Source organism: Rhinoderma darwinii, chromosome 2, assembly GCF_050947455.1.
Source record: "Rhinoderma darwinii isolate aRhiDar2 chromosome 2, aRhiDar2.hap1, whole genome shotgun sequence".
NCBI lineage: Eukaryota > Metazoa > Chordata > Amphibia > Anura > Rhinodermatidae > Rhinoderma > Rhinoderma darwinii.
In genome coordinates this window covers 56,173,565-56,195,078 of record NC_134688.1, presented here as the reverse complement: position 1 = coordinate 56,195,078, position 21,514 = coordinate 56,173,565, and the positions used below count along the sequence as shown (strand labels likewise).

Genomic DNA, 21,514 nt, shown 5'->3' with positions numbered 1-21,514 from the left:
TGTAAGCAGGGATATGTGCTGCAGACATGATAAAAATATACGGGGACGATCCCGTCCCTATACATATCCAGGCATTACTCCTTGTGAAAGGAGCAAATGAGCGCCGATCAACATGTTTTCATGACCCATATCGGGTAATAAGAACTTAATTCCTGGAATGTTTCCTATCTCTGCCATTTGATCAGTACTTGTCCTGACCTGTATTTGTCTTATCATGTATTATTAACTTTGCCAGCCCAGACCTCAGATTTGTACTTCCAAACTTCTGGTTATCAATTCTGGTACCTCATTTTGTAAATATTATCTGCAAGCCATCAGGGGTTGCTATTAGAGAGCACTCAGGGAGTGCAACATTGGGATTCCCAGGGCAAACTCCAAATCCCTTAGACTTTGAGTTCCCTGGTTTAGTCCAGGCTCCTGTCCCGAGGCTTGACTGTGACATTTATCATTACAGTTATGGACGCCTTTAGTCACTCTTCAATACCAGGCTGGGAGATCCCCGTTACCATGGATGACAACATTTTTTATAGCCCTTCCTCTTCCATTATTAGAGCTACCAGTGCGGAATTACTCATATTACTCAATAATAAATTGCAAATCTAGCATCTAAGCTATAGGATCCAGTACCTGTTTATGCCTTTCCATTTCTTTGTCCCGTGAGATCATACATCCAACAACTTGTTTGATATAAATAAGACGATTATGCAAATCATTATTTTGTTAATTAACACTGGGTTTTAACGCACTCTTCAGTGGCTTTTCCCATTGCTATTCTTAGTTAATTTTGCCCTAATTCGTTGACTGCTCAGTTATAATTTGGAGAGTGAACTCAGATGGAGACATCAGAGCGTGTATAGGGAAAACCTTATTGACTTTCTAATGCTTTCTGAATTGGCAATGTAGTTCGCAGCTTCTACTATAATTATGTTGTTTGATAATAGAGGGGGGATACAAATAGTTTAGGATAATGTTCTAACAGCCAGATCCGTGGCACAAATCCATCAGTCGTGATTGGCAAACTTCAGATTGTCATGACTTTCTACACAGTAGTCTGTCAGTGTACTCAAGACTATAGGATAGCATTAAAAAAAGCTGTCTGCTGATAGATTTTCCGGGCATCAGAAGAGAATTTTATATTTCTCACAACCCTGGATATGAAATCTTAAAATATGATAATGCAATGCATATTAGGATTAACGTTATCACTGTTTAGATAGCTAAATATGACTTCCACGGTTCCCACATCTTATCAAACTGCTCCTGAAGAACACAAAATATTCGATTAGCGTTAACCATGATCATTTAGATTTAACTAGTTTCCTTGGGAATGGTGGGTGTGTGCAATGATCAAGCAATTGCGATCTTAGTTGATCAAAAAATTGACTGTATAAGCTTACGGTTTTGTTTTAGCACGGATGGCAAGGATCCATGGAGCAATCCATACAATGGATCTCTATGAAGTGTAATATGGGTGAGGGAGCTTAGGAAGTCATATATCTCCACTAAGTTTGGACTAATGTCCCTTCTCTGCAACATTGGGGAACACATTGTGAGTCTGGGTATCTATATATTTTGGACAATCAGGAGGGTACCATGTACCACCTTAAAATAACCTTATATCTGGCCTCTGTCAATGTCGTGTTTATAGATGTTATAGATATAAGATATACCATCACTTGCCATTGTTTCAAGTGATGTTCCCTGCAATGCGAAGATCCGCATAATGATAAGAGATCTTCCCCGGAATATTAGATAACCAGCATAAACATTCAAAAAGAGTTAATGCAGCAATATCCTAAAATCATGCTTTCCACTAAGGCATCATTGACATCTTCGTTGGAGGCTCATCATCCCTGTATATAACCCCCATCATCCCTATATATTATACCCATCATTTCTGTCTGTACCAGCCATTATCCCTGTATATAACCCCCATCATGCCTGTATATAATCACCATCATCCCTGTATATACAAGCCATCATCCGTGTATAACCCCCATCATCCCTGTATATAATCCCCATCATATCTGTATATGCCAGCCATCATCCCGGTTACTGTTTATACCAGCCATCATCCCTGTATATAACCCCTATCATCCCTGGTATATACCCCTGAGGAAGCCACATTGTGGCGATACGCGTGGGGCTTTCAATCCCCTTTTCCCCTCATGGTTCAGGACAAGGACATGTTCATCTGATGCAACATTTTGCTAGATATTTTACATATTGAACGCTTGTTGAGGGGTCTAGGTGAGTGAGTGGGGATTTCTATTGTTTGCCACTTATCAGGGTTCCCCCCCCCCTCCCAGTGATTCTTGTATAGCATTTTCATGCTGATTTTAAATGTTTATATAATTTTTCTGGTGTATTAAATTTAAATAAATATATTTTGGTTACTAATATGGCTATTTCATGATATATTTTTTGCCTCATATACATACCCATTTGGTGTTTTGAGTTTTCATGGCTGGTATATACAGGGATGGTTGTTATATAAAGGAATGATGGGATTAATATACAGGAATGATGGGTAGTCCAGCTATCATCCCTGCATTAACCCCATCATCCCTGTATATGCCAGCCATTATCCCTGTATACAAACCCATCATCCCTGTATCCATCCATTATTGGGGAGGGGTGCTTGCTCACCCTCTCCTTATCTTTCTCACTTGGGGTTTAGTAATCTCTACTTTATAATCATTCTATCCTTGCTGTAATGGACATCAGCTCTCCATGTACTGACTTCCTGCTGAGCTTGTGATGGGCTTGTGTTTATATGCAGCAGCCAATCCAAAAAGACAGAGATGCAGCTGGGAGAGAGCAGCAGCCTGAACCAATGATGGGACAGGAGGTAGATTTCAGACTACCTCAGACTCCCTTTATGCACTGTAGCTAAACTGCAGTCCCAGATCACATCTGTCTTCTAATAATTCTGAGCTAAAAAGCAGCAAGCGGTGAGGAAAATAAATAGCAGGTAACCATGACCTGTAGCTTTTAACTTATGTATTATTTTTGAGCTGACAACTGGGTAGTTGCTTTAATTAAAATGGCATCATTTAATCTACACATGCAGTTTTATTGAAGGCAATTACAGGAATATAAGCAAAAAGAAGGAAAAGTATATAAAAAAAAAAAGTACTGATACTTCTCCTGTTCTTTGTATAGACTCACATTTCTCCAAAAATGGCAACAAAAACTGCATGTGTGAATCAAGCCAAAATATAAGACTTTCACGCTCGTTTTTACGTTTTCCTTCAGACATAGGCTATGTTCACACGCTTAACAAAAAACGGCTGAAAATACGGAGCTGTTTTCAAGGGAAAACCGCCTCTGATATTCAGCCGTTTTATAAGCAACTTGCGTTTTTTTGCTGTTTTTCTATTGAGCTCCAAAAACGGCTCAAGAAGTGACGTGCACTTCTTTTTACAAGGTGTTTTTTACCGCAACCTTTTTTAAAAACACCCGCGTAAAAAACGCCCGTGGGAAGGGAATGACATTTTTCCCATTGATATCAATGGGCAGATGTTTGGATGCGTTCAACCCACACATTTTTAGCCATTTTTCAGGGTGTTTATGGCATGAAAAACGGCTGAAAATAGGTTGTGTGAACATACCCTTACTCTTTTCAGCGTTCCAAAATGCATACAAAAAAACGCCAAGCAGTTCAATTGTTTTTAATGCAATTTTTTAAAAGCTTTTTCGGTGCTATTTTTTATTTTGTGGCATTTTGCATATGCATTTATAAAGTCCTACAGAGAAGCCTATGGAAAAAACGCCATACCTACAGCATGCTGTATTTTGAAAAAATGTCACTGACCCCAAAATCACTACAAAAACGCCACAAAGCAAATTGCTGTGTATATACGCTTTATCATATTTTATTCTAGACATTAAAGTATCATCTGGCTGCAGCATTTTGTAGGAAAAATACAAAAACATGCAAATTAAGCGGTATAAAAACTCAAATACACGCTGAGTATAAATCTAGCCTAAAAGTACTGTTCATATGATTATTCGCTAAATCTCTTTCTGGGTGACAACCAATATACCCCATACTGCTCTTGTAAAGTTGTCAGCTATATTTTTTGGTGTCCTAAATGGCAAAACAAATAAGTTATACAGAATATTGAAGCTGGTAATGAAAAGTCCTAAACTCAATGTTAATATGGAATTGGCTAAGGTTTTGTAATTTTCATCATACAATTGTAAAAGTAAAACTAGGGAGGGCTACACTGCCACATTTGCTCGTACATGAGTCTCCGTAAAATTGTGGGATTTTACATTGCAAAAAATGTAGACTGTGACCAAACGTCGCTGTGTAGTCCTATCCTTAAAGGGGTTATAGGACATGGCTGCTTTCTTCCTGAAACAGCGCCACTCTTGTTCATAGGCTGAGTTTGGCATTGCAGCTCAGGCTTATCAACTTGAATGGGGCTAAGCTGTAATTCCATATACTACCCATGATGGACAAGAGTGGCGCTGTACTTGGTAGAAATCAGCCATGTTTTACTAATCTTATACAACCCCTTTAATTCAGCAATAGTAATTGACAGGTAAGTGAAAGGAATGACAATAAAATCTGTTTGGGGGACTGGAGATGATGTGTGGAGGACTAGAAATTGCAGACATCACGTTTCCAGTATTTTGACTTTACATTAAAATGTCTCGTGACCTGGAAGATCCACTAGTCTGACATCAGTACTGTACATGGCAGGTTGGGAAAAACAGGTTCAAAGGCAAAATAAAAAGTTGTAGCAACCATTGTATACCATCACTAATCACCTGTGACCATGCAACAATTATATTACATTCTGTTCTGCCACAGGGCAGTACACCCTCAACAATACAATATTATAATACTGCCATCTGCCATACTGTAACCATCTGTAAAGATGTAGGGCGTCACATAATCCAGGCTATGATATAATATATATTATACAGTTGACCTGACATAAACAAGGCCTCATGCACACAAACTTATTTTTTTCCTTCCGTAAATACTGGTCATAAATACGGGTCCTTGGTCACCCGTATTCCACCCGTATTTACGGGCACGTTTTCGTTGCAAAATTGCACTGCAGTAATCGGCAGCCCTTCTCTCTATCAGTGCAGGATAGAGAGAAGGGACATCCCTTTCCGCAGTAAAAGTAAAAGAAATTCATACTTACACGGCCGTTGTCTTGGTGACGCGTCCCTCTTATACATAGTTACATAGTTTGTACGGTTGAAAAAAGACACATGTCCATCAAGTTCAACCAAGGGATGGGAAAGGGGAAGTAAAAAATTTCTACACATAGCAGTTAATATTTTTTTGTTCTAGGAAATTATCTAAGCCTTTTTTAAAGCCCTCTACTGTCCCTGCTGTGACCGGCTCCTGCGGTGACTATTCCATAGATTCACAGTTCTCACAGTAAAGAAGGCTTGTCGCCTCTGCAGATTGAACCTTTTTTTCTCCAGACGGAGGGAGTGCCCCCTTGTTTTTTGAGGGGGTTTTACATGGAACAGGATTTCACCATATTTTTTGTATGCGCCATTCATATATTTATATAAGTTAATCATGTCCCCCCTTAGTCGTCTTTTCTCAAGGCTAAATAGGTTTAGTTCTTTTAATCTTTCCTCATAACTTAGATTCTCCATGCCCCTAATTAGCTTCGTTGCTCTTTGTATTTTTTCCAACTCCAGGGCATCCTTTCTATGAACTGGAGCCCAGAACTGGACTGCATATTCTAGATGAGGCCTCACTAATGCTTTGTAAAGTGGTAATATTACCTCCCTGTCCCGCGAGTCCATGCCTCTTTTGATACACGACAATATTTTGCTGGCCTTTGAAGCAGCTGATTGACACTGCATGCTGAAATTTAGTTTATGATTTACAAGTACACCCAGATCCTTCTCAACAATTGACTCTCCCAGTGTAGCTCCCCCTAGGACATATGATGCATGCAGGTTGTTGGTACCCAGATGCATAACTTTACATTTATCTACATTAAACTTCATTTGCCAAGTGGACGCCCAAACACTTAGTTTGTTTAAATCTGCCTGCAATTCACAAACATCTTCCATAGTCTGAACTATATTACATAGCTTGGTGTCATCTGCAAAAATAGAAATAGTGCTATTAATCCCATCCTCTATATCATTAATAAATAAGTTGAATAATAGTGGTCCCAGCACTGAACCCTGGGGTACACCACTTATAACTGGGGACCATTCAGAGTAGGAATCATTGACCACAACTCTCTGGATACCGTCCTTGAGCCAATTCTCAATCCAATTACAAACTATACTTTCTAAACCTATAGTCTTTAATTTACCCATTAGATGTCTATGAGGGACAGTGTCAAATGCCTTTGCAAAGTCCAAAAACACTATATCCACAGCGGCCCCTCTGTCTAGACTTCTGCTTACCTCTTCATAAAAACAAATCAGGTTGGTTTGACAGCTTCTGTCCTTTGTAAAACCATGCTGGCTGTCACTTATAATACTATTTATTGTCACATAATTCTGTATATAGTCCCTCAATAGCCCCTCAAACATTTTCCCCACAATTGATATTAAGCTTACTGGTCTATAATTACCCGGCGAAGACCTAGTGCCCTTTTTGAAAATAGGCACCACATTTGCCCTGCGCCAGTCCCTTGGCACTATACCACTCATGAGAGACTCTCTAAAGGCATGACCACACGTGGCGGATTTCCTCCGCAACTGTCCGCATCAATGCCGCACAGAATCTGCGTTGCAGATTCTGCGGCGGATCTGCACAAAATGTGCAGTAAATTGATGCGGACTAGCTGCTGCGGACTGCGGTAAAAGTACTTCCCTTCTCCCTATCAGTGCAGGATAGAGAGAAGGGACAGCACTTTCCCTTGTGAAAGTCAAAGAAATTCATACTTACCGGCCGTTGTCTTGGTGACGCGTCCCTCCTTCGGCATCCAGCCCGACCTCCCTGGATGACGCGGCAGTCCATGTGACCGCTGCAGCCTGTTATTGGCCTGTGATTGGCTGCAGCCGTCACTTAGACTGAAACGTCATCCTGGGAGGCCGGACTGGAGACAGAAGCAGGGAGTTCTCGGTAAGTATGAACTTCAATTTTTTTTACAGGTTGCTGTATATTGAGATCGTAGTCACTGTCCAGGGTGCAGAAACAGTTACTGCCGATCGCTTAACTCTTTCAGCACCCTGGACAGTGACTATTTACTGACGTCTCCTAGCAACGCTCCCGTCATTACGGGAGCCCCATTGACTTCCTCAGTCTGGCTGTAGACCTAGAAATACATGGGTCCAGCCAGAATGAAGAAATGTCATGGCAAAAAAGCAAGACGCATCCGCAGCACACATAACATGTGCATGACAGCTGCGGACTTCATTGCGGAATTTAGAATCTCCATTGAAGTCAATGGAGAAATTCCGCCATGAGTCCGCCACTGCTCCGCAACAGACAGAGCATGCTGCGGACACCAAATTCCGCTCCGCAGCCTATGCTCCGCAGCGGAATTTTACGCCTCGTCTAAACGAACACTTCTAAATAGAAGTGGAAGGCAATGGAGAAACGGCTCCGCTGCGGATTAACGCTGCGGAGTGTCCGCAGCGGAATTTAAGTGAAATTCCGCCACGTGTGAACCCAGCCTAAATATTATGAAGAGGGGGACAGAAATAACTGAACTAAGCTCTTTAAGAACTCTAGGGTGTAACCCATCTGGTCCCGGGGCCTTGTGTACATTTATTTTATTTAATTTAGCTTGGACCATATCTACATTCATCCAATTCAGTATATCAACTGATATATTAACAGCACTGGCACCGGCTACATCAGCTGCTCCTTCTTCTGTTGTATATACAGAGCGGAAGAACCCATTTAGTAACTCTGCCTTCTCTTGATCCCCTGTGACCAACTCCCCATTACCATTATCTAGGGGTCCTACATGTTCAGACCTTGGCTTTTTTGCATTTATAGTCTTGAAGAATTTTTTAGGATTTGTTTTACTATCCTTGGCCACCTGCCTTTCATTTTGTATTTTTGCTGATTTTATTACATTTTTACAGATTTTATTAAGCTCTTTATATTTTACAAAGGCTACAGCTGTACCCTCAGATTTGTATTTTTTAAATGCCCTTTTTTTTGTCATGTATTGCCCCTTTCACAGAAGGTCTAAGCCATGTGGGGTTTAATTTTAGTCGTTTATACTTGTTACCTGTAGGAATACATTTTGCACTATAATTACCCAAGGTAGATTTGAAAATCTCCCATTTATCATTTGTCCCATTATTTGACATAAGTTCTTCCCAGTCTATATCCTGAATTGCAGCCCTCATCCTGGGGAAATTGGCTTTCTTAAAATTAAATGTTTTTGCCCTCCCAGCCTGCGTTTGTTTTTTACAGTATAGGTAAAATGTAACTATATTATGATCACTGTTACCGAGGTTTTCACGAACATTGACATTCCCAACAAGCTCTGCATTATTAGAAATGACCAGATCCAACAGAGCTTCACCTCTAGTCGGGTCTTCCACAAACTGGCCCATAAAATTTTCCTGTAACAGGTTGAGGAAATGTCTCCCCTTTGCAGTTGAAGCCGAACCATGACACCAATTAATATCCCGGAAATTAAAATCTCCCATTATCACAACAGTACCCGCCTGTGCAGCCCGCTCCATCTGTTTATATATTTGACCTTCCATCTCCTCAGTTATATTGGGGGGTCTATAGATTACACCAAAAGTAATTTTTTCAGTGTTTACTTCCCTTTGTAATTCCACCCACAAGGTTTCAACCTCCTCACAGTATTCAACCTCTAATGTCTCATTTACACTCACCTTCATATCGCTTCTCACATACAGACATACACCACCACCTTTCCTATTTGCCCTGTCTTTCCGAAACAGTGTAAAACCCTGTAGATTTACAGCCCAGTCATGTGAAGAGTCCAGCCATGTTTCAGCAACACCAACTATATCTATATCTTCTTCCAGTATTAAGGCCTCCAGCTCCCCCATTTTGCTTGCTAGACTTCAGGCATTTGTGAACATACACTTTAACTTGCCTTTAAATGTTTCAATTTCACTATCAGAAATGTGATTATTTGACATTTGGGCCTTTTTATTTTCACTGCTGTTTTGTAACGAAAGGATCTCCTTATCTTGTTGCATAGTCCTCTCCCCACCGTCTGACTCTCCCCCCACCAATATAGTCTGACCCCTCTCTAACCTAACTACCCCTTTATTTCCTACATTGGCCTCCCTCCTCAGCCCTAGTTTAAACACTCCGCCATCCCAGCTAGAATTCTCTCCCCCAGCACAGCGGACCCCCTTCCATTTAGGTGCAAATCATCTGCAGAATACAGTTTGTACCCCAATGAAAAGTCAGCCCAGTGCTCTAGGAACCCAAATCCTTCTCCTCTACACCAAGACTTAAGCCATGCATTTAACTCCCTGAGCTCCTGCTGTCTTTCCTGTGATGTGCATGGCACAGGCAGTATTCCTGAGAATACAACCTTGGAGGTCCTTCCCTTCAGCTTGTAGCCTAGTTCTTTAAAATTATTCTTAAGGCTCCTCCACCTACCATTTATTCTGTCATTGGTACCGACATGGACCACAACAGCTGGATCATCACCAGCCCCTCCCAGCAATTTGTCCACCCGTTCCACCACATGCCGAACCCTGGCACCAGGGAGACAGCAAACCATTCGGTTGAGGCGGTCTTGGCGACAAATTATTCTATCCGTCTTCCTGATTATAGAATCCCCTACAACTATCAATTGTCTTGGCTTACCTGCATTACCATCCCGCCGACTACTAGCTGGGCTGTTCTCCCGGCTGTTAGGGAGATCAGTATCCACTAGGGCTGCCATTTCTGAGACTGACACCCTCGCATCATCACCCAACCTGGCAATTTTGCTTGGAATGCCAGAAACCGGATCGGCCTTCCTTGTCTTTGACCCCTTTCTACTGCCCCTAACTACATTAACCCAGCTACTTACCTGATCCTGCTCACCGATGTCTTCACCCTCCAGTTCTAACCCACTAACTGCATGCTCTGTGAGCAGCAAGCTCCGCTCAAAATTGTCTATCTTCCTCAGTGTTGCATTCTGCTCCTCCAGATCTCTAATGCGAGCTTCCAGGTGAACAACATGCTCACATCTGCCACAGAGATATTCACCCTGGAACTCCGGCTCCAGTCGTGTATACATATGACAAACTGTGCACTGAAGAAAACCTCCAATCTTGCTATCCATTATCCAAGTTACACCAAAACAGCGAACAATTGTCAAAGAAAAAGAAAAGAAGAGTACTTACTGGGGCTTCAACTCCGGTTTTAGAACTCCACTTAGTTCACAAGCCACTTAAACCACCAAGCTCAGAAAGAGCAAGCTCAAAATGAGGTCTGCTGACTAATTTATACCACCTGTGTCCAGTTAACCCCTTCCCCCTCGTCAGCTGCTCAGCTGGAACGAATCTGCAAGGGAAAAAAAAAATGTAAAAAGTTTTTTTTTAAATTGTGTGAGTTTTTGCTATCTTCTATTTGCTGGCAATCAAAACAGATTCACAAACACAGAAATACAGCAACACAATACAGAAGTACAGCAACACAATCCGGTTTTAGAACTCCACTTAGTTCACAAGCCACTTAAACCACCAAGCTCAGAAAGACCTCCCTGGATGACGCGGCAGTCCATGTGACCGCTGCAGCCTGTGATTGGCCTGTGATTGGCTGCAGCGGTCACATGGACTGAAACGTCATCCCAGGAGGCCGGACTGGAGGAAGAAGCAGGGAGTTCTGGGTAAGTATGAACATCTTTTTTTTTTTTTTTTACAGGTGGATCTATATTGTGATCGGTAGTCACTGTCCAGGGTGCTGAAAGAGTTACTGCCGATCATTTAACTCTTTCAGCACCCTGGCCAGTGACTATACACTGACGTCCCCTAGCAACGCTCCTGTAATTACGGGTGCAAACACGTAGTCACCCGTAATTACGGGAGCCCCATAGACTTCTATGGGCCTGCCCGTGCCGTAATTACGGCCTGAAATAGGACGTGTTCTATATTTTTCAACGGCACGGGCACCTTCCCGTAAGCATACGGGGAGGTACCCTTGGCCAGTAGAAGTCCATGGGCCCGTAAAAACATGGCGTAATTACGGCCCGTAATTACGGGCGTTTTTACGTTCATGTGCATGGGGCCTTAAAGATGACTTACTGAAAAAGTCTATGACCCTGTCCACATGGAAAAGGGGTTAAATTAGTAGCAAGACAGGATTAAAGTGAAGCACTAACTGTATATTTAGGAAATGTAAATTATAGCATTTTTGGTTTATATATAATCATGTTTTTAAAGGGCAGTATCATAGGTTTAGTAAAAATATTCACTTTGTTTGTCAGGTGGCTAATAGGATTAAAAGTAAGGGTATGTTCACACGCAGAGTCAAAAACATCTCAAAATACGGAGTTTTCAAGAGAAAACAGCTCCTGATTTTCAGAAGTTTTTTGTGCCACTTGCGATTTTCACAGCGTTTTTCGCGGAGTTTTTTACGGACGTTTTTGTAGCTTTTTTCAATAGAGTCTATGGAAAACGGCTCCAAAAACGTCCCAAGAAGTGACCTGCACTTCTTTTTCGCTGCCTTTTTTTACGCATAAAAAACGCCGCAAAAAACGCTCCGTCGGAACAGAACACCGTTTTCCCATTGAAATCAATGGGCAGATGTTTGGAGGCGTTCTGCTTCCAATTTTTCAGCCTTTTTCGGGCGTTTACGGCCCGAAAAACATCCGAAAATAGGCCGTGTGAACATACCCTAACAGAAACTTTTCTGACACAGAAATACGGTCAGATCAGTTGCCAGTTCCATCAGCCGGGGCAACTCTAAGGAAATAGTTTTTCTTTTTAGACAACTTTTTTTTTTGAATATAGGGAATGATTAAAGATGAAACGCCGTTTGATTTGAATTGTGACTAATTGATAAATTTTTTTACTTGTAAAAACGTGATATTGTTGTCCTGCATTTAATACATAGGCATCTCTGACTTGTGCCTTTTATTTTGTTTCATTATTACAACAAGAAGCTAACCATTGCCTTTGTCCCCGCAGCACAGCCAAGTACAGCGTGTTAACGTTTCTACCTCGATTCCTCTATGAGCAGATCAGAAGGGCTGCCAACGCTTTCTTCCTCTTCATTGCCTTATTACAGGTTAAATCCTCTATTTTACTAACAAATTAGCTGATCGGGGGAGGTATGGACACATTTGTCTGGATGTTTAGTTATTCGTCTTCATGCAAATGCTTATTGTCCATCCAGCGCAGTGTCAGCGCAATTCTACAATCCTTGTTCCATCTCTGAACTTCAGTCATGCCAACATTTATCATGCCTGAGCTATAGGACGGCTTTGTATGTATGCTGTGTGGGGACCAATGTCAGTTTATAAGGGCGGTGACTAGAAGTGTACCCTGATATAGTAGAAAAGAGGAATATAGTCTAACTGTAAATACAAATTCTGGGATAAATTTAGAAGAACGCATATGTCACTGTCGGCTTTCAGGCCAATTCATTCAAAAAATATGGATGGGAATTTCTTAACAAATATTTGCAGGGATTTGGAGACGATCTGTTTCAAGGTTTACGTCTTAGGGCATGTTCACACGTACAATAAAAAAAGTCTGAAAATACAGAGCTGTTTTCAGAGTTTTTTTAGCAACTCGCGTTTTTCGCGGTGTTTTTTACGGCCGTTTTTGGAGCTGTCTTTCTATAGAGTCAATGAAAAACCGCTCCAGAAACGGCTCAAGAAGTGACATGACATGACAAGTGACATGCACTTCTTTTTCATGGGTGTTTTTTAACGCGGCCGTTTTGTAAAAAAAACAGCCCGTTCTGCTTCCAATTTTTTTGTAGTTTACGGCCCAAAAAACGTCCGAAAATAATCTGTGTGAACATACCCTTAGGGTAGGTTATTTTCAGGCTCATTTTGGAGCATAAAAGGCTCCAAAATACACTTGAAATATGCCGGCAAGCGGTTTCCCATTGAAACACTGGAAATACACTGTGCTGTTCACATGAGGCGTATTTTTATGCTGCTGAATTAAAAACTACGCCTTGTAAAAAGAAGTAGCATATCACTTCTTTAAGTTTTTTGGAGCTGATTTGCCATTGTCACTAGAAAAAAAACGGCTCAAAAAAGCCTCAAAATAAGCTTCAAATTGAAAAAAGCTTCATTTTTCAGCTTCAAAAAGCCCTAGAAATCGGAGGCTGTTTTCCCTTCAAAACAGGCTCGTGATTTTCAGTCACTTCTTTTTGTATGTGTGAACATACCCTTAGGATGTACAAAAATTGCTACGCATGTATGTGGAAGGGGTATTCCCATCTTGTAATGTTATGGCATATTGGTAGGATATGCCATAAGATTATGATCGATTGTGGCCGACCTGTGGGCGCCCTGCTGATTCTAAAAACGAAGAGACTGAGGTTCCTTTGGCATTTCACCTGCACAGAGATGACCGATATTTTCATTGTGCAGGGAAAAAACTGTGAGGATCAGCGGGGTACCGGCAGTCGGATCGTAGCAATATGCAATTACTTTCTATAAAGGAAAGACCCAACTTTTTTTAGTTGGTAAGCTAAAATATGGGATTTAAAAAAAAAAAATTACATATTTTACCTTACCAACGAAAAAATGTTGGTTCCTTCCTCCATCATGGATGTCACCATTGAACGGTACTTTCCAGCATTCCTTGTTTTCCAGCTTGTTTGAAGTAAGAAATACATGTTGTCACCTTACGGGCCATAGATAAGGCTAGGGCTACACCGCAAATCTAGTTGTCCGACGTTATTTTGCACTACTACCTCAGGCCAGGTTCAAATAGTTTTTAATCCATCTTTTTTTTAGACAAAACAGGGATTGGGTGCAAAAATAGGTGAAGCATAAGGCTCTGTTCCCTCCGGCAGGACACAATATAAATCTTAGCCACATGAATTTAATGGGGGAAAACCCGCAACACAAGTGCAGCGATTCCGCAGCATTAATTGACATGCTGCGGCTGAAGAAATTTATGTGCGATTTGTTGAAATCTCACCCACACTGCTGCTACTGTATTTTCCTGCGAATTTTCCACAATTAAATCGTTGCGGAAAATCCGCAGTGTTTATGCCTAGTGTGTTCCTACCCTAACAATGCACTCACATTCAGTAGATTTTGTTGCAGAAATTTATGGAACTTGCAGAAACCCATGTGCCTGCAGCAGAAACAACCCCATTTAGGCTATGTTCACACACTTAGCAAAAAACGTCTGAAAATACGGTGCTGATTTCATGAGAAAATAGATCCTGATTTTGAGATGTTTTTTATTCAAAGTCGCGATTTTCACGCCGTTTTGTTACAGACGTTTTTGGAGCTGTTTTTCTATAGAGTCAATGAAAAACGGCTCCAAAAACGGTTCAAGAAGTGACATGCACTTTTTTTTCGCGGGCGTCTTTTTACGCACTGTTTTTTTAAAATGAGGTGTCAAAAAACCCCATGTTGGAACAGAACGCCATTAAAATCGTTCTGCTTCCATTTTTTTCAGGCGTTTTTCAAGGCGTAAACTCCCTGAAATACACCTGAAAACACTACGTGTGCACCTACCCTTAGATGTATGGAACTGATTTTCAGTCGCAGAAATATCTTCTCCGTACTGTGAACGGCCAACACACTTGTAGCGGCGGTTCACAGTATTACAGTCTTCTCTAATTCACTTGAATGGGAGAAGGCTGTAAAATACTGTGAACTACCGAATCGGACCCCCACTGATCAGATATTGATGGCCTTCCTGAGGATAAACATCGATTTTTTTTTTCTCAGTTGAAATCCTCTTTAAGGCACTGTTACCATCATGTTTCTTTCTTTGGAGTTATACGACAAAAGCTCCAAAGTATTCCATTGTATACGCGTACAGTGGCATATGTCGCCCATCCGCGCCCATGATAAATAAGTCGTCTACTACACTGTACTTGTTGATTTTTTTGTGGGATGCCTCTGTGTAAAAAAGTGCAGCAGACTATGCTTTGGTATACAGTTAAAAAAAAGTATATCAACGTATACCTGCCCAGCAGGTGCCAGAAGGACACTATTTTAGCAGCCGTTCTGTAAATTGGCACATATGGTTACGTTCGGCTTATGCGCAGGGACTTTTCCGGCTCATAGACTCAATGTAGTGTAAAAATGGCCCGGTTAGTGATAATGGGAGTGATGTTTAATATATGACAGGTATTCATTCATTAATTTTTTATTTTTTTTACAGCAAATCCCTGATGTATCTCCAACCGGAAGATACACCACTCTGGTGCCCTTAATCTTTATCCTGACTGTAGCCGGCATCAAAGAAATCATAGAGGACTATGTGAGTTATATCCCGCACATCTTTGTGTTGTCAGTAATGAAACACTTTACTTTTGTTAATTTATTTGAATATCTTTCCCTTTCTAAGTTCATGTGAAAGTGATTAGGAATGTTTAAGAGATGACATTTTGCGTGAACTCCATCTTGTATGGTTGGCATCCATTTTGGATCGTTGGAATCCATCTTGTGGCCTGAAGGAGCCATTTTGAGATTATAAAGGCATGTTGCTTTAAGGCCGGATTCACACGAGCGTGTGCGTTTTGCACGTGCAAAAAATGCAGCGTTTTGCGCACGCAAAAGGTCCATAACAGCTCCGTGTGTCAGCAGCGTATGATGCGTGGCTGCGTGATTTTCGCACAGCCGCCATCATTATGACACTCCGTTTGGATGTTTGTAGACAGAAAAGCACGTGGTGCTTTTCTGTTTACATTCATAGTTTTACAGCTGTTGCGCGAATCATGTGCGTCCCACGGAAGTGCTTCCGTGTGGCATGCGTCATTTTCACGCACCCATTGACTTCAATGGGTGCGTGATGTGCGAAATACGCACAAAGAACAGACATGTCGTGAGTTTTACGCAGCGGACTCACGCTAGCAAAAATCACTGACAGTCTGCACGGCCCCATAGACTAATATAGGTCCGTGCGACGCGCGAGAAAATCACGCGCGTTGCACGGACGTATATCACGTTCGTCTGAATAATCCCTAAGGCGGGATTCACACGACAGGGTTTCCCGGCCGGGTGCCGGCCGTTCATAAAACGGCCGGCACCCGGCTGCATTAAGAACAATAGACCCCTAATGGGGCTATTCACACGACCGATTTTTTGACGGCCGGGTAAACCGGCCTTCAAAAAATGGGACGTGCCCTATTTTCGGCCGGGTATCCGGCCGCCTGGCTCCTATAGAAGTCTATGGGGCTGGGTAATACACGGCCATCACCGGAATGTGTCCCGAGTTATGGCCGGGTCTACCGTCGCTCGCGCACTCTCTCCTCACAGCGCAGAGTGCATGTGAGGAGGAGGAGTTGATGCCATTCGGACGAATGGCTACGCTGGAGATACTGTGTGGCAGGGCCGGGGTGTACAGCAGGTGGAAGGGAGCACTGCGCTGGCTTGCTTCCCCTGCTTGTTACGGTTACCGACCGCTGGCTGTGTTTTTGCGGCCAGCGGTCAGGGTCCTTAAAACCCGAGCCATAGACTTTTTATGACTCGGGTTTTAACTTACTGCCCGCGCGATCGGGCAGCTGAATGTCGGGTCTCCGGCTGTCAGTGACTGCCGGGGACCCTGAGGAGAGGATAGAAGAAGCTTTCGCTGCTTCTGTCTTCTCTGATCACTTGTACACAGCGCTCAATGAACGCTGTGTACAGGAATAGAGACAGCAGCGGTGCTGTCTCTATTCCTCCCGGTGATCATGTGACTGGTCACATGATCGCCGGGTGCCGTTAGTGACAGACTGCTGCTGGGTCTAACAAGACCCAGCACAGCCCTATTAGTGACAATCGTCCATATGAGAGGGCTGATTTCCCCTGTAACTGGGGCTGCTGTGCAGCTCCAGTTACAGTGGAAAAACGTGGTGTAAAAGAAAGAAAGAAAAAAAATATTAAAAGTTCCAAAAAGGTCTTTTTTGACCTGTGAGGGACATAGCATAATAATAAAAAAATAAAAGTAAAGTAAAATGCAAAAAATTCATCCGATTAAAAAACGGTCAGGGAAAAAAACGGATGCAAATCGGGTCCAAATCGGCCGGTAAAAACGGCAACACGGCCCGGAACGGAATCAGAACGGATGCAAACCGGATGCAAACTGGCCGGGAAAATAGGCCAAAAACGGCCGATTTTCCCGGCCGACACTCGGACTCTGTCGTGTGAATGAGGCCTAATAAGGCTAATATATCTATGTCAGCATTGTCTGAAACAATTCTATATATATTATTTGTTCTTGAGATGAAGGTTTATATTTAGTCTCTCTCTAGTATGGAGAATACAGATGAATATTTACCTAGTTTTGTGTGATAAGGAGCCGCTCAACCTTGAAGCCTATGGAGAAAGATCATGTTTACTATAAGGGAGGGGGTAGTCTGACTCCTAGCATCTATGACGGGGTATATTTTGGGAACTCGTAGTTTTGCACTAAGACGTCTTGTAAGCGTATGATTGGTTCAGGGCAAAACATATTGTCATTATATGTTATTGGCTAAATGAAATCCAAACAAATGTCATATTGTAAACGATTGGCTGGAATAAATCTGTTCCGACTTCGAAAGATATTATTGTAATGGTTTGATGAATAAACGTGAGAGAAGGATTTTGAGCATACAAAGCCTGGTCTCTTGTGTCATCTTTTCTCTCATATATATATATATATATATATATATACACATACATATTTCCTATGTATTTAAACTGGATAAATCACTGGAGGGCGGGTATCGGTCGACATACCCAATACAAATTTTAGTCTAATATATTTTGGTCCATGGTTGCGTCAACAGTACAGTACTGCCTCTGTATTACATAACTGGCCACTGCCAGGGTTGCCAACCATGGGTAAATTCACAGACAACGAAAAAATTGGAGGAATCCTCCAGCTCACCTTGGTGCAGACTTATATTGCTTGTAGCGCTCGGGTCCTCGTGTCGGCACACGGCATGGGTAAGAAAGTGAAGGCAAAAATTGGATCCAGCGCTGGTATAGATATAAAAAGGAAACTTCTTCCAAGTTTTATTCAGTGGTTAAAAATGAATTCAGCAGGATATTTTCCTTGGTACAAAGGGTGATTCAGGAAATATGCAATGCCTATGCGTTTCAGACGCTTGCTGCGTCCTTACTCATGGCTTGTATTGGAGTTCTGACATGTGCGGCTGGGTTTTATATACGGTCAATCATGTGTGTTTGATTGCGTTCCAAGGGAGTAGTCCCCTGGAGCGCAACAAGAGGCTATGCACTATACCGCTGCATCCCATCGCAGAACCACAAGTTCCACAGGATACAGAAAGGTGAGTGTTATATAATGCTTTGTCAAATGTAGTGCTTGAAATGCTTTCTCCTGACGAACGTTGCGAAACGCGCGTCGAGGTGCTGTTTGTCCAGGTGTAATATTTCTCCATCATGTCCTCTGCAGGTATAGTCGACTTTCATACTCATTGTAGTTGATATTTTTCATTGCTGACTTAGTGCTCCATGCTTTACTTATATCATTGTACTCTGGTATTGGAGCGACTTGTCTTTGCAGCGTTATCTATATCAGGCCCCCTGTGTTCTGATGCTGCTATTGCATGTTGATATACTATTTGGTCTCTTATCCTTTTTTTAAAGGTACATGCTTTTGTGTATGAGGACTTTCCACTTGATTACATATATTTACCATTTTTTCATTATACTGCACCTGGTATATTTTATGATATTTTAATTGTCTATAGTATATACTTGGGATGGGGGGTTAATTTTTGTATCTCTATTTTTGTATTTATGTGTAATAAGGTATTATGATGAATAAAATTATTTTGATAAAATAATAATGCATCAAGATTTATCTTTGGTTTAATGGATATGGATATATGATTTTTTGAGTATGATATATTGGCTTAGTAAAAAAATATATAGGTTATTATAACTTGAAATGCTTTCTGCAGAGTTTAATAGGTGCACAAAGATGGCGGACCTGGGGGCCTTCATTAGGCCCCCAGGCAGCCATAGCAACAATCGCCCCCCGCGATTGCATTGCGGGGGGCGTGATGAGCTATTAGAGGGGGCCGCCCCCTCTTTCTAACGATTTAAATGCTGCGGTCGCTATTGACCGCAGAATTTAACGAGTTAAACGAGCGGGATCGTGCTCGAGCATGATGCCGCTCGTTACTCTGAAGTGTCGGCTGTAACAAACAGCCGACAGCCGCATCGTATGGAGCGAGTTCACTCTGTGAGCCTGCTCCATACTTCCCCTACTCGGCTATGACGTAACCGTATGTCATGTCGGGAAGGGGTTTAGTTACTAATTGTTTATGGTTTCCTGGGAGCAAAAGATAAAAATAAATTGAAAACGGTACAATGAACATATAAAGATATATTACAAAGATGTGAGGGCTTGTCTCTGAGCAATACAATTAAAATATAGGATGATCTGCCAACACACGTAACGTAAGGGTATGTTCACACGCACTGTTTTCAGACGTAATTCGGGCGTTTTACGCCTCGAATTACGTCTGAAAAAACGCCCCTAATACGCCGACAAACATCTGCCCATTGCTTTCAATCCGAATTACGATGTTCTGTTCCCACGAGCCTTTATTTTACGTGTCGCTGTCAAAACACAGCGCGTGAAATGACGGCTCATCAAAAGAAGTGCATGTCACTTCTTGGGACGTTTTTGGAGGCGTTTTTCATTGACTCCATTGAAAAACAGCTCCAAAACGGCCGTAAAAAACGCTGCAAAAAACGTAAGTTGTTAAAAAAAACTTCTGAAAATCAGGAGCTGTTTTCGCCTGAAAACAGCTCCGTATTTTCAGACGTATTTTGCTAAGCCGTGTGAACATAGCCTTATATGCAGAAAGCAATAGTTAGTGATGTGTTGTTAATAAAAAAATAAATCACCCATATACATAGTACCTGTTAAGAAGTAGTCTGATACCCCTGAGCTGCACTGGGTGGTGCAGCAGGAGGAGGGTTGTAACTATGTCCAAAAATACTGCAGAATTTCCATACAAATTTTCCGTATGGAAATTGTGCAGCTTCTTCGCATGAGAAATAGACATGCTGCAGATTAGGAATAGGCACCGCAGGTTAATTTCCGTTTTCTGTGGGTCTTTTCCGCAGCGTGTGGATAAGATTTGTTCAAATTTCATCCACTTTGAGGCTAATGTGATGCGCTGCAGGATTTCTGCACAGAAAATTCGGATGAAAATTCAGCAGTATTTACGTTGCGCGTGGACCGTCCCCTAATGCAGGTGCTATCATTGCATCCTGAGTATGGGAAGATGTACGCTAATAAATAAATAAATGTCACTGATAATCTTAAAGAGGTTGTTCGTTCTTTACAATCCCTTTATATTAGAAGGATCCAATTAAAATAAGCAGATCACAGGTTTTTCCACTATTGGGATCCCAGCAATCAGCTGTAAGAGTTTATTCACACTGCGTTTGCAATGTACGTTGGGTGTATATGAACATCTTCCCATGTATGACTGTCTTAAAAGCCATCATGACAACCCCTGTCCGTGTGCCCTATTAGGCCAAATAGATGTCAAAGAGGGGCGGCCCCCCTCGGGATCCTGATCTATGAGCCAAAGCAAAGAGCCGCTACCAAGCTCTCCGGCAGACTGAGACCATCCCAGTATTACATGAATGGCCATTTATCTGAATGACTGCCCTGTAATACTAGAGATGCCTGACTAGCTGATCGCCAGTCCATGATGAGACAAGCCGTAACCTGTAACCTCCGATGGTGCATTCGTCTTCATTGTCTAGTAAGCGCTAAATCAATTATTGCCAATCTCCGAGGTTTCTGCACAAAGACACCATTGTGTTTGACCAATAACCACATGTTGTGTTTCCAGTTCGGTGTCGGTATGGCCTCCCGGAATACATTTCCTACCTTTATGTGTTATTTTTGCAGTGGTTAAATGGGGTTTCCTGGCACCAGGGATTATTGTTGTTGTTTGGAAGGGATTAGTGGGATTAGGGATTATAGTGCATTAGATCAGGGCTGCAGGTAAAGTCATCTGTTAATTAGATTTTTGATTTGCCAAAAGCGTTTCTGATCTCATCTGTCTCAAAGGAAAGCCGCACTTAACGGGATTAATTTGTATATCATTTTACCGCTGTCCGTCACTGAGCTGCTAATTGTAACACATTCAGTGTTCTTCTAATGATCTGCCAGGGGATTGTATTTCACAATCCAGTGTAGACGCTATAATACATGATGTTCCTGCTCAGAATAACCACCTGAACCATACACAGCTCTATTTCAAGGGCGGGAACTTTTTCTATCTGCATAATTGTAGGAAATGTTGTGTTTCTTCCATTTGCCTCTACTTTTGGCTAACCTGCAGTGAGTAGGAGAGGAAACAGGGGGAATGGGGTTAACACATGACTTCAGGATGAGACTACACACAGGTTTGTTTGTAGTCTGTAACCATGGAGCTTAAAAATTTTGCATTGGAGCT

General features: G+C 41.9%; 1 protein-coding gene across 1 annotated transcript in view; it reads left to right on the top strand.

Moving 5' to 3' along the window:
* The window catches only part of ATP8A2 (ATPase phospholipid transporting 8A2), an 861,270-nt gene that overhangs the window by 167,202 nt on the left and 672,554 nt on the right, over positions 1-21,514 (top strand). The window contains exons 3-4 of the mRNA XM_075851660.1: positions 12,079-12,178; positions 15,259-15,357. Coding sequence (XP_075707775.1) covers positions 12,079-12,178; positions 15,259-15,357 — 199 coding nt within the window. The remainder of the gene's footprint in view (positions 1-12,078; positions 12,179-15,258; positions 15,358-21,514) is intronic.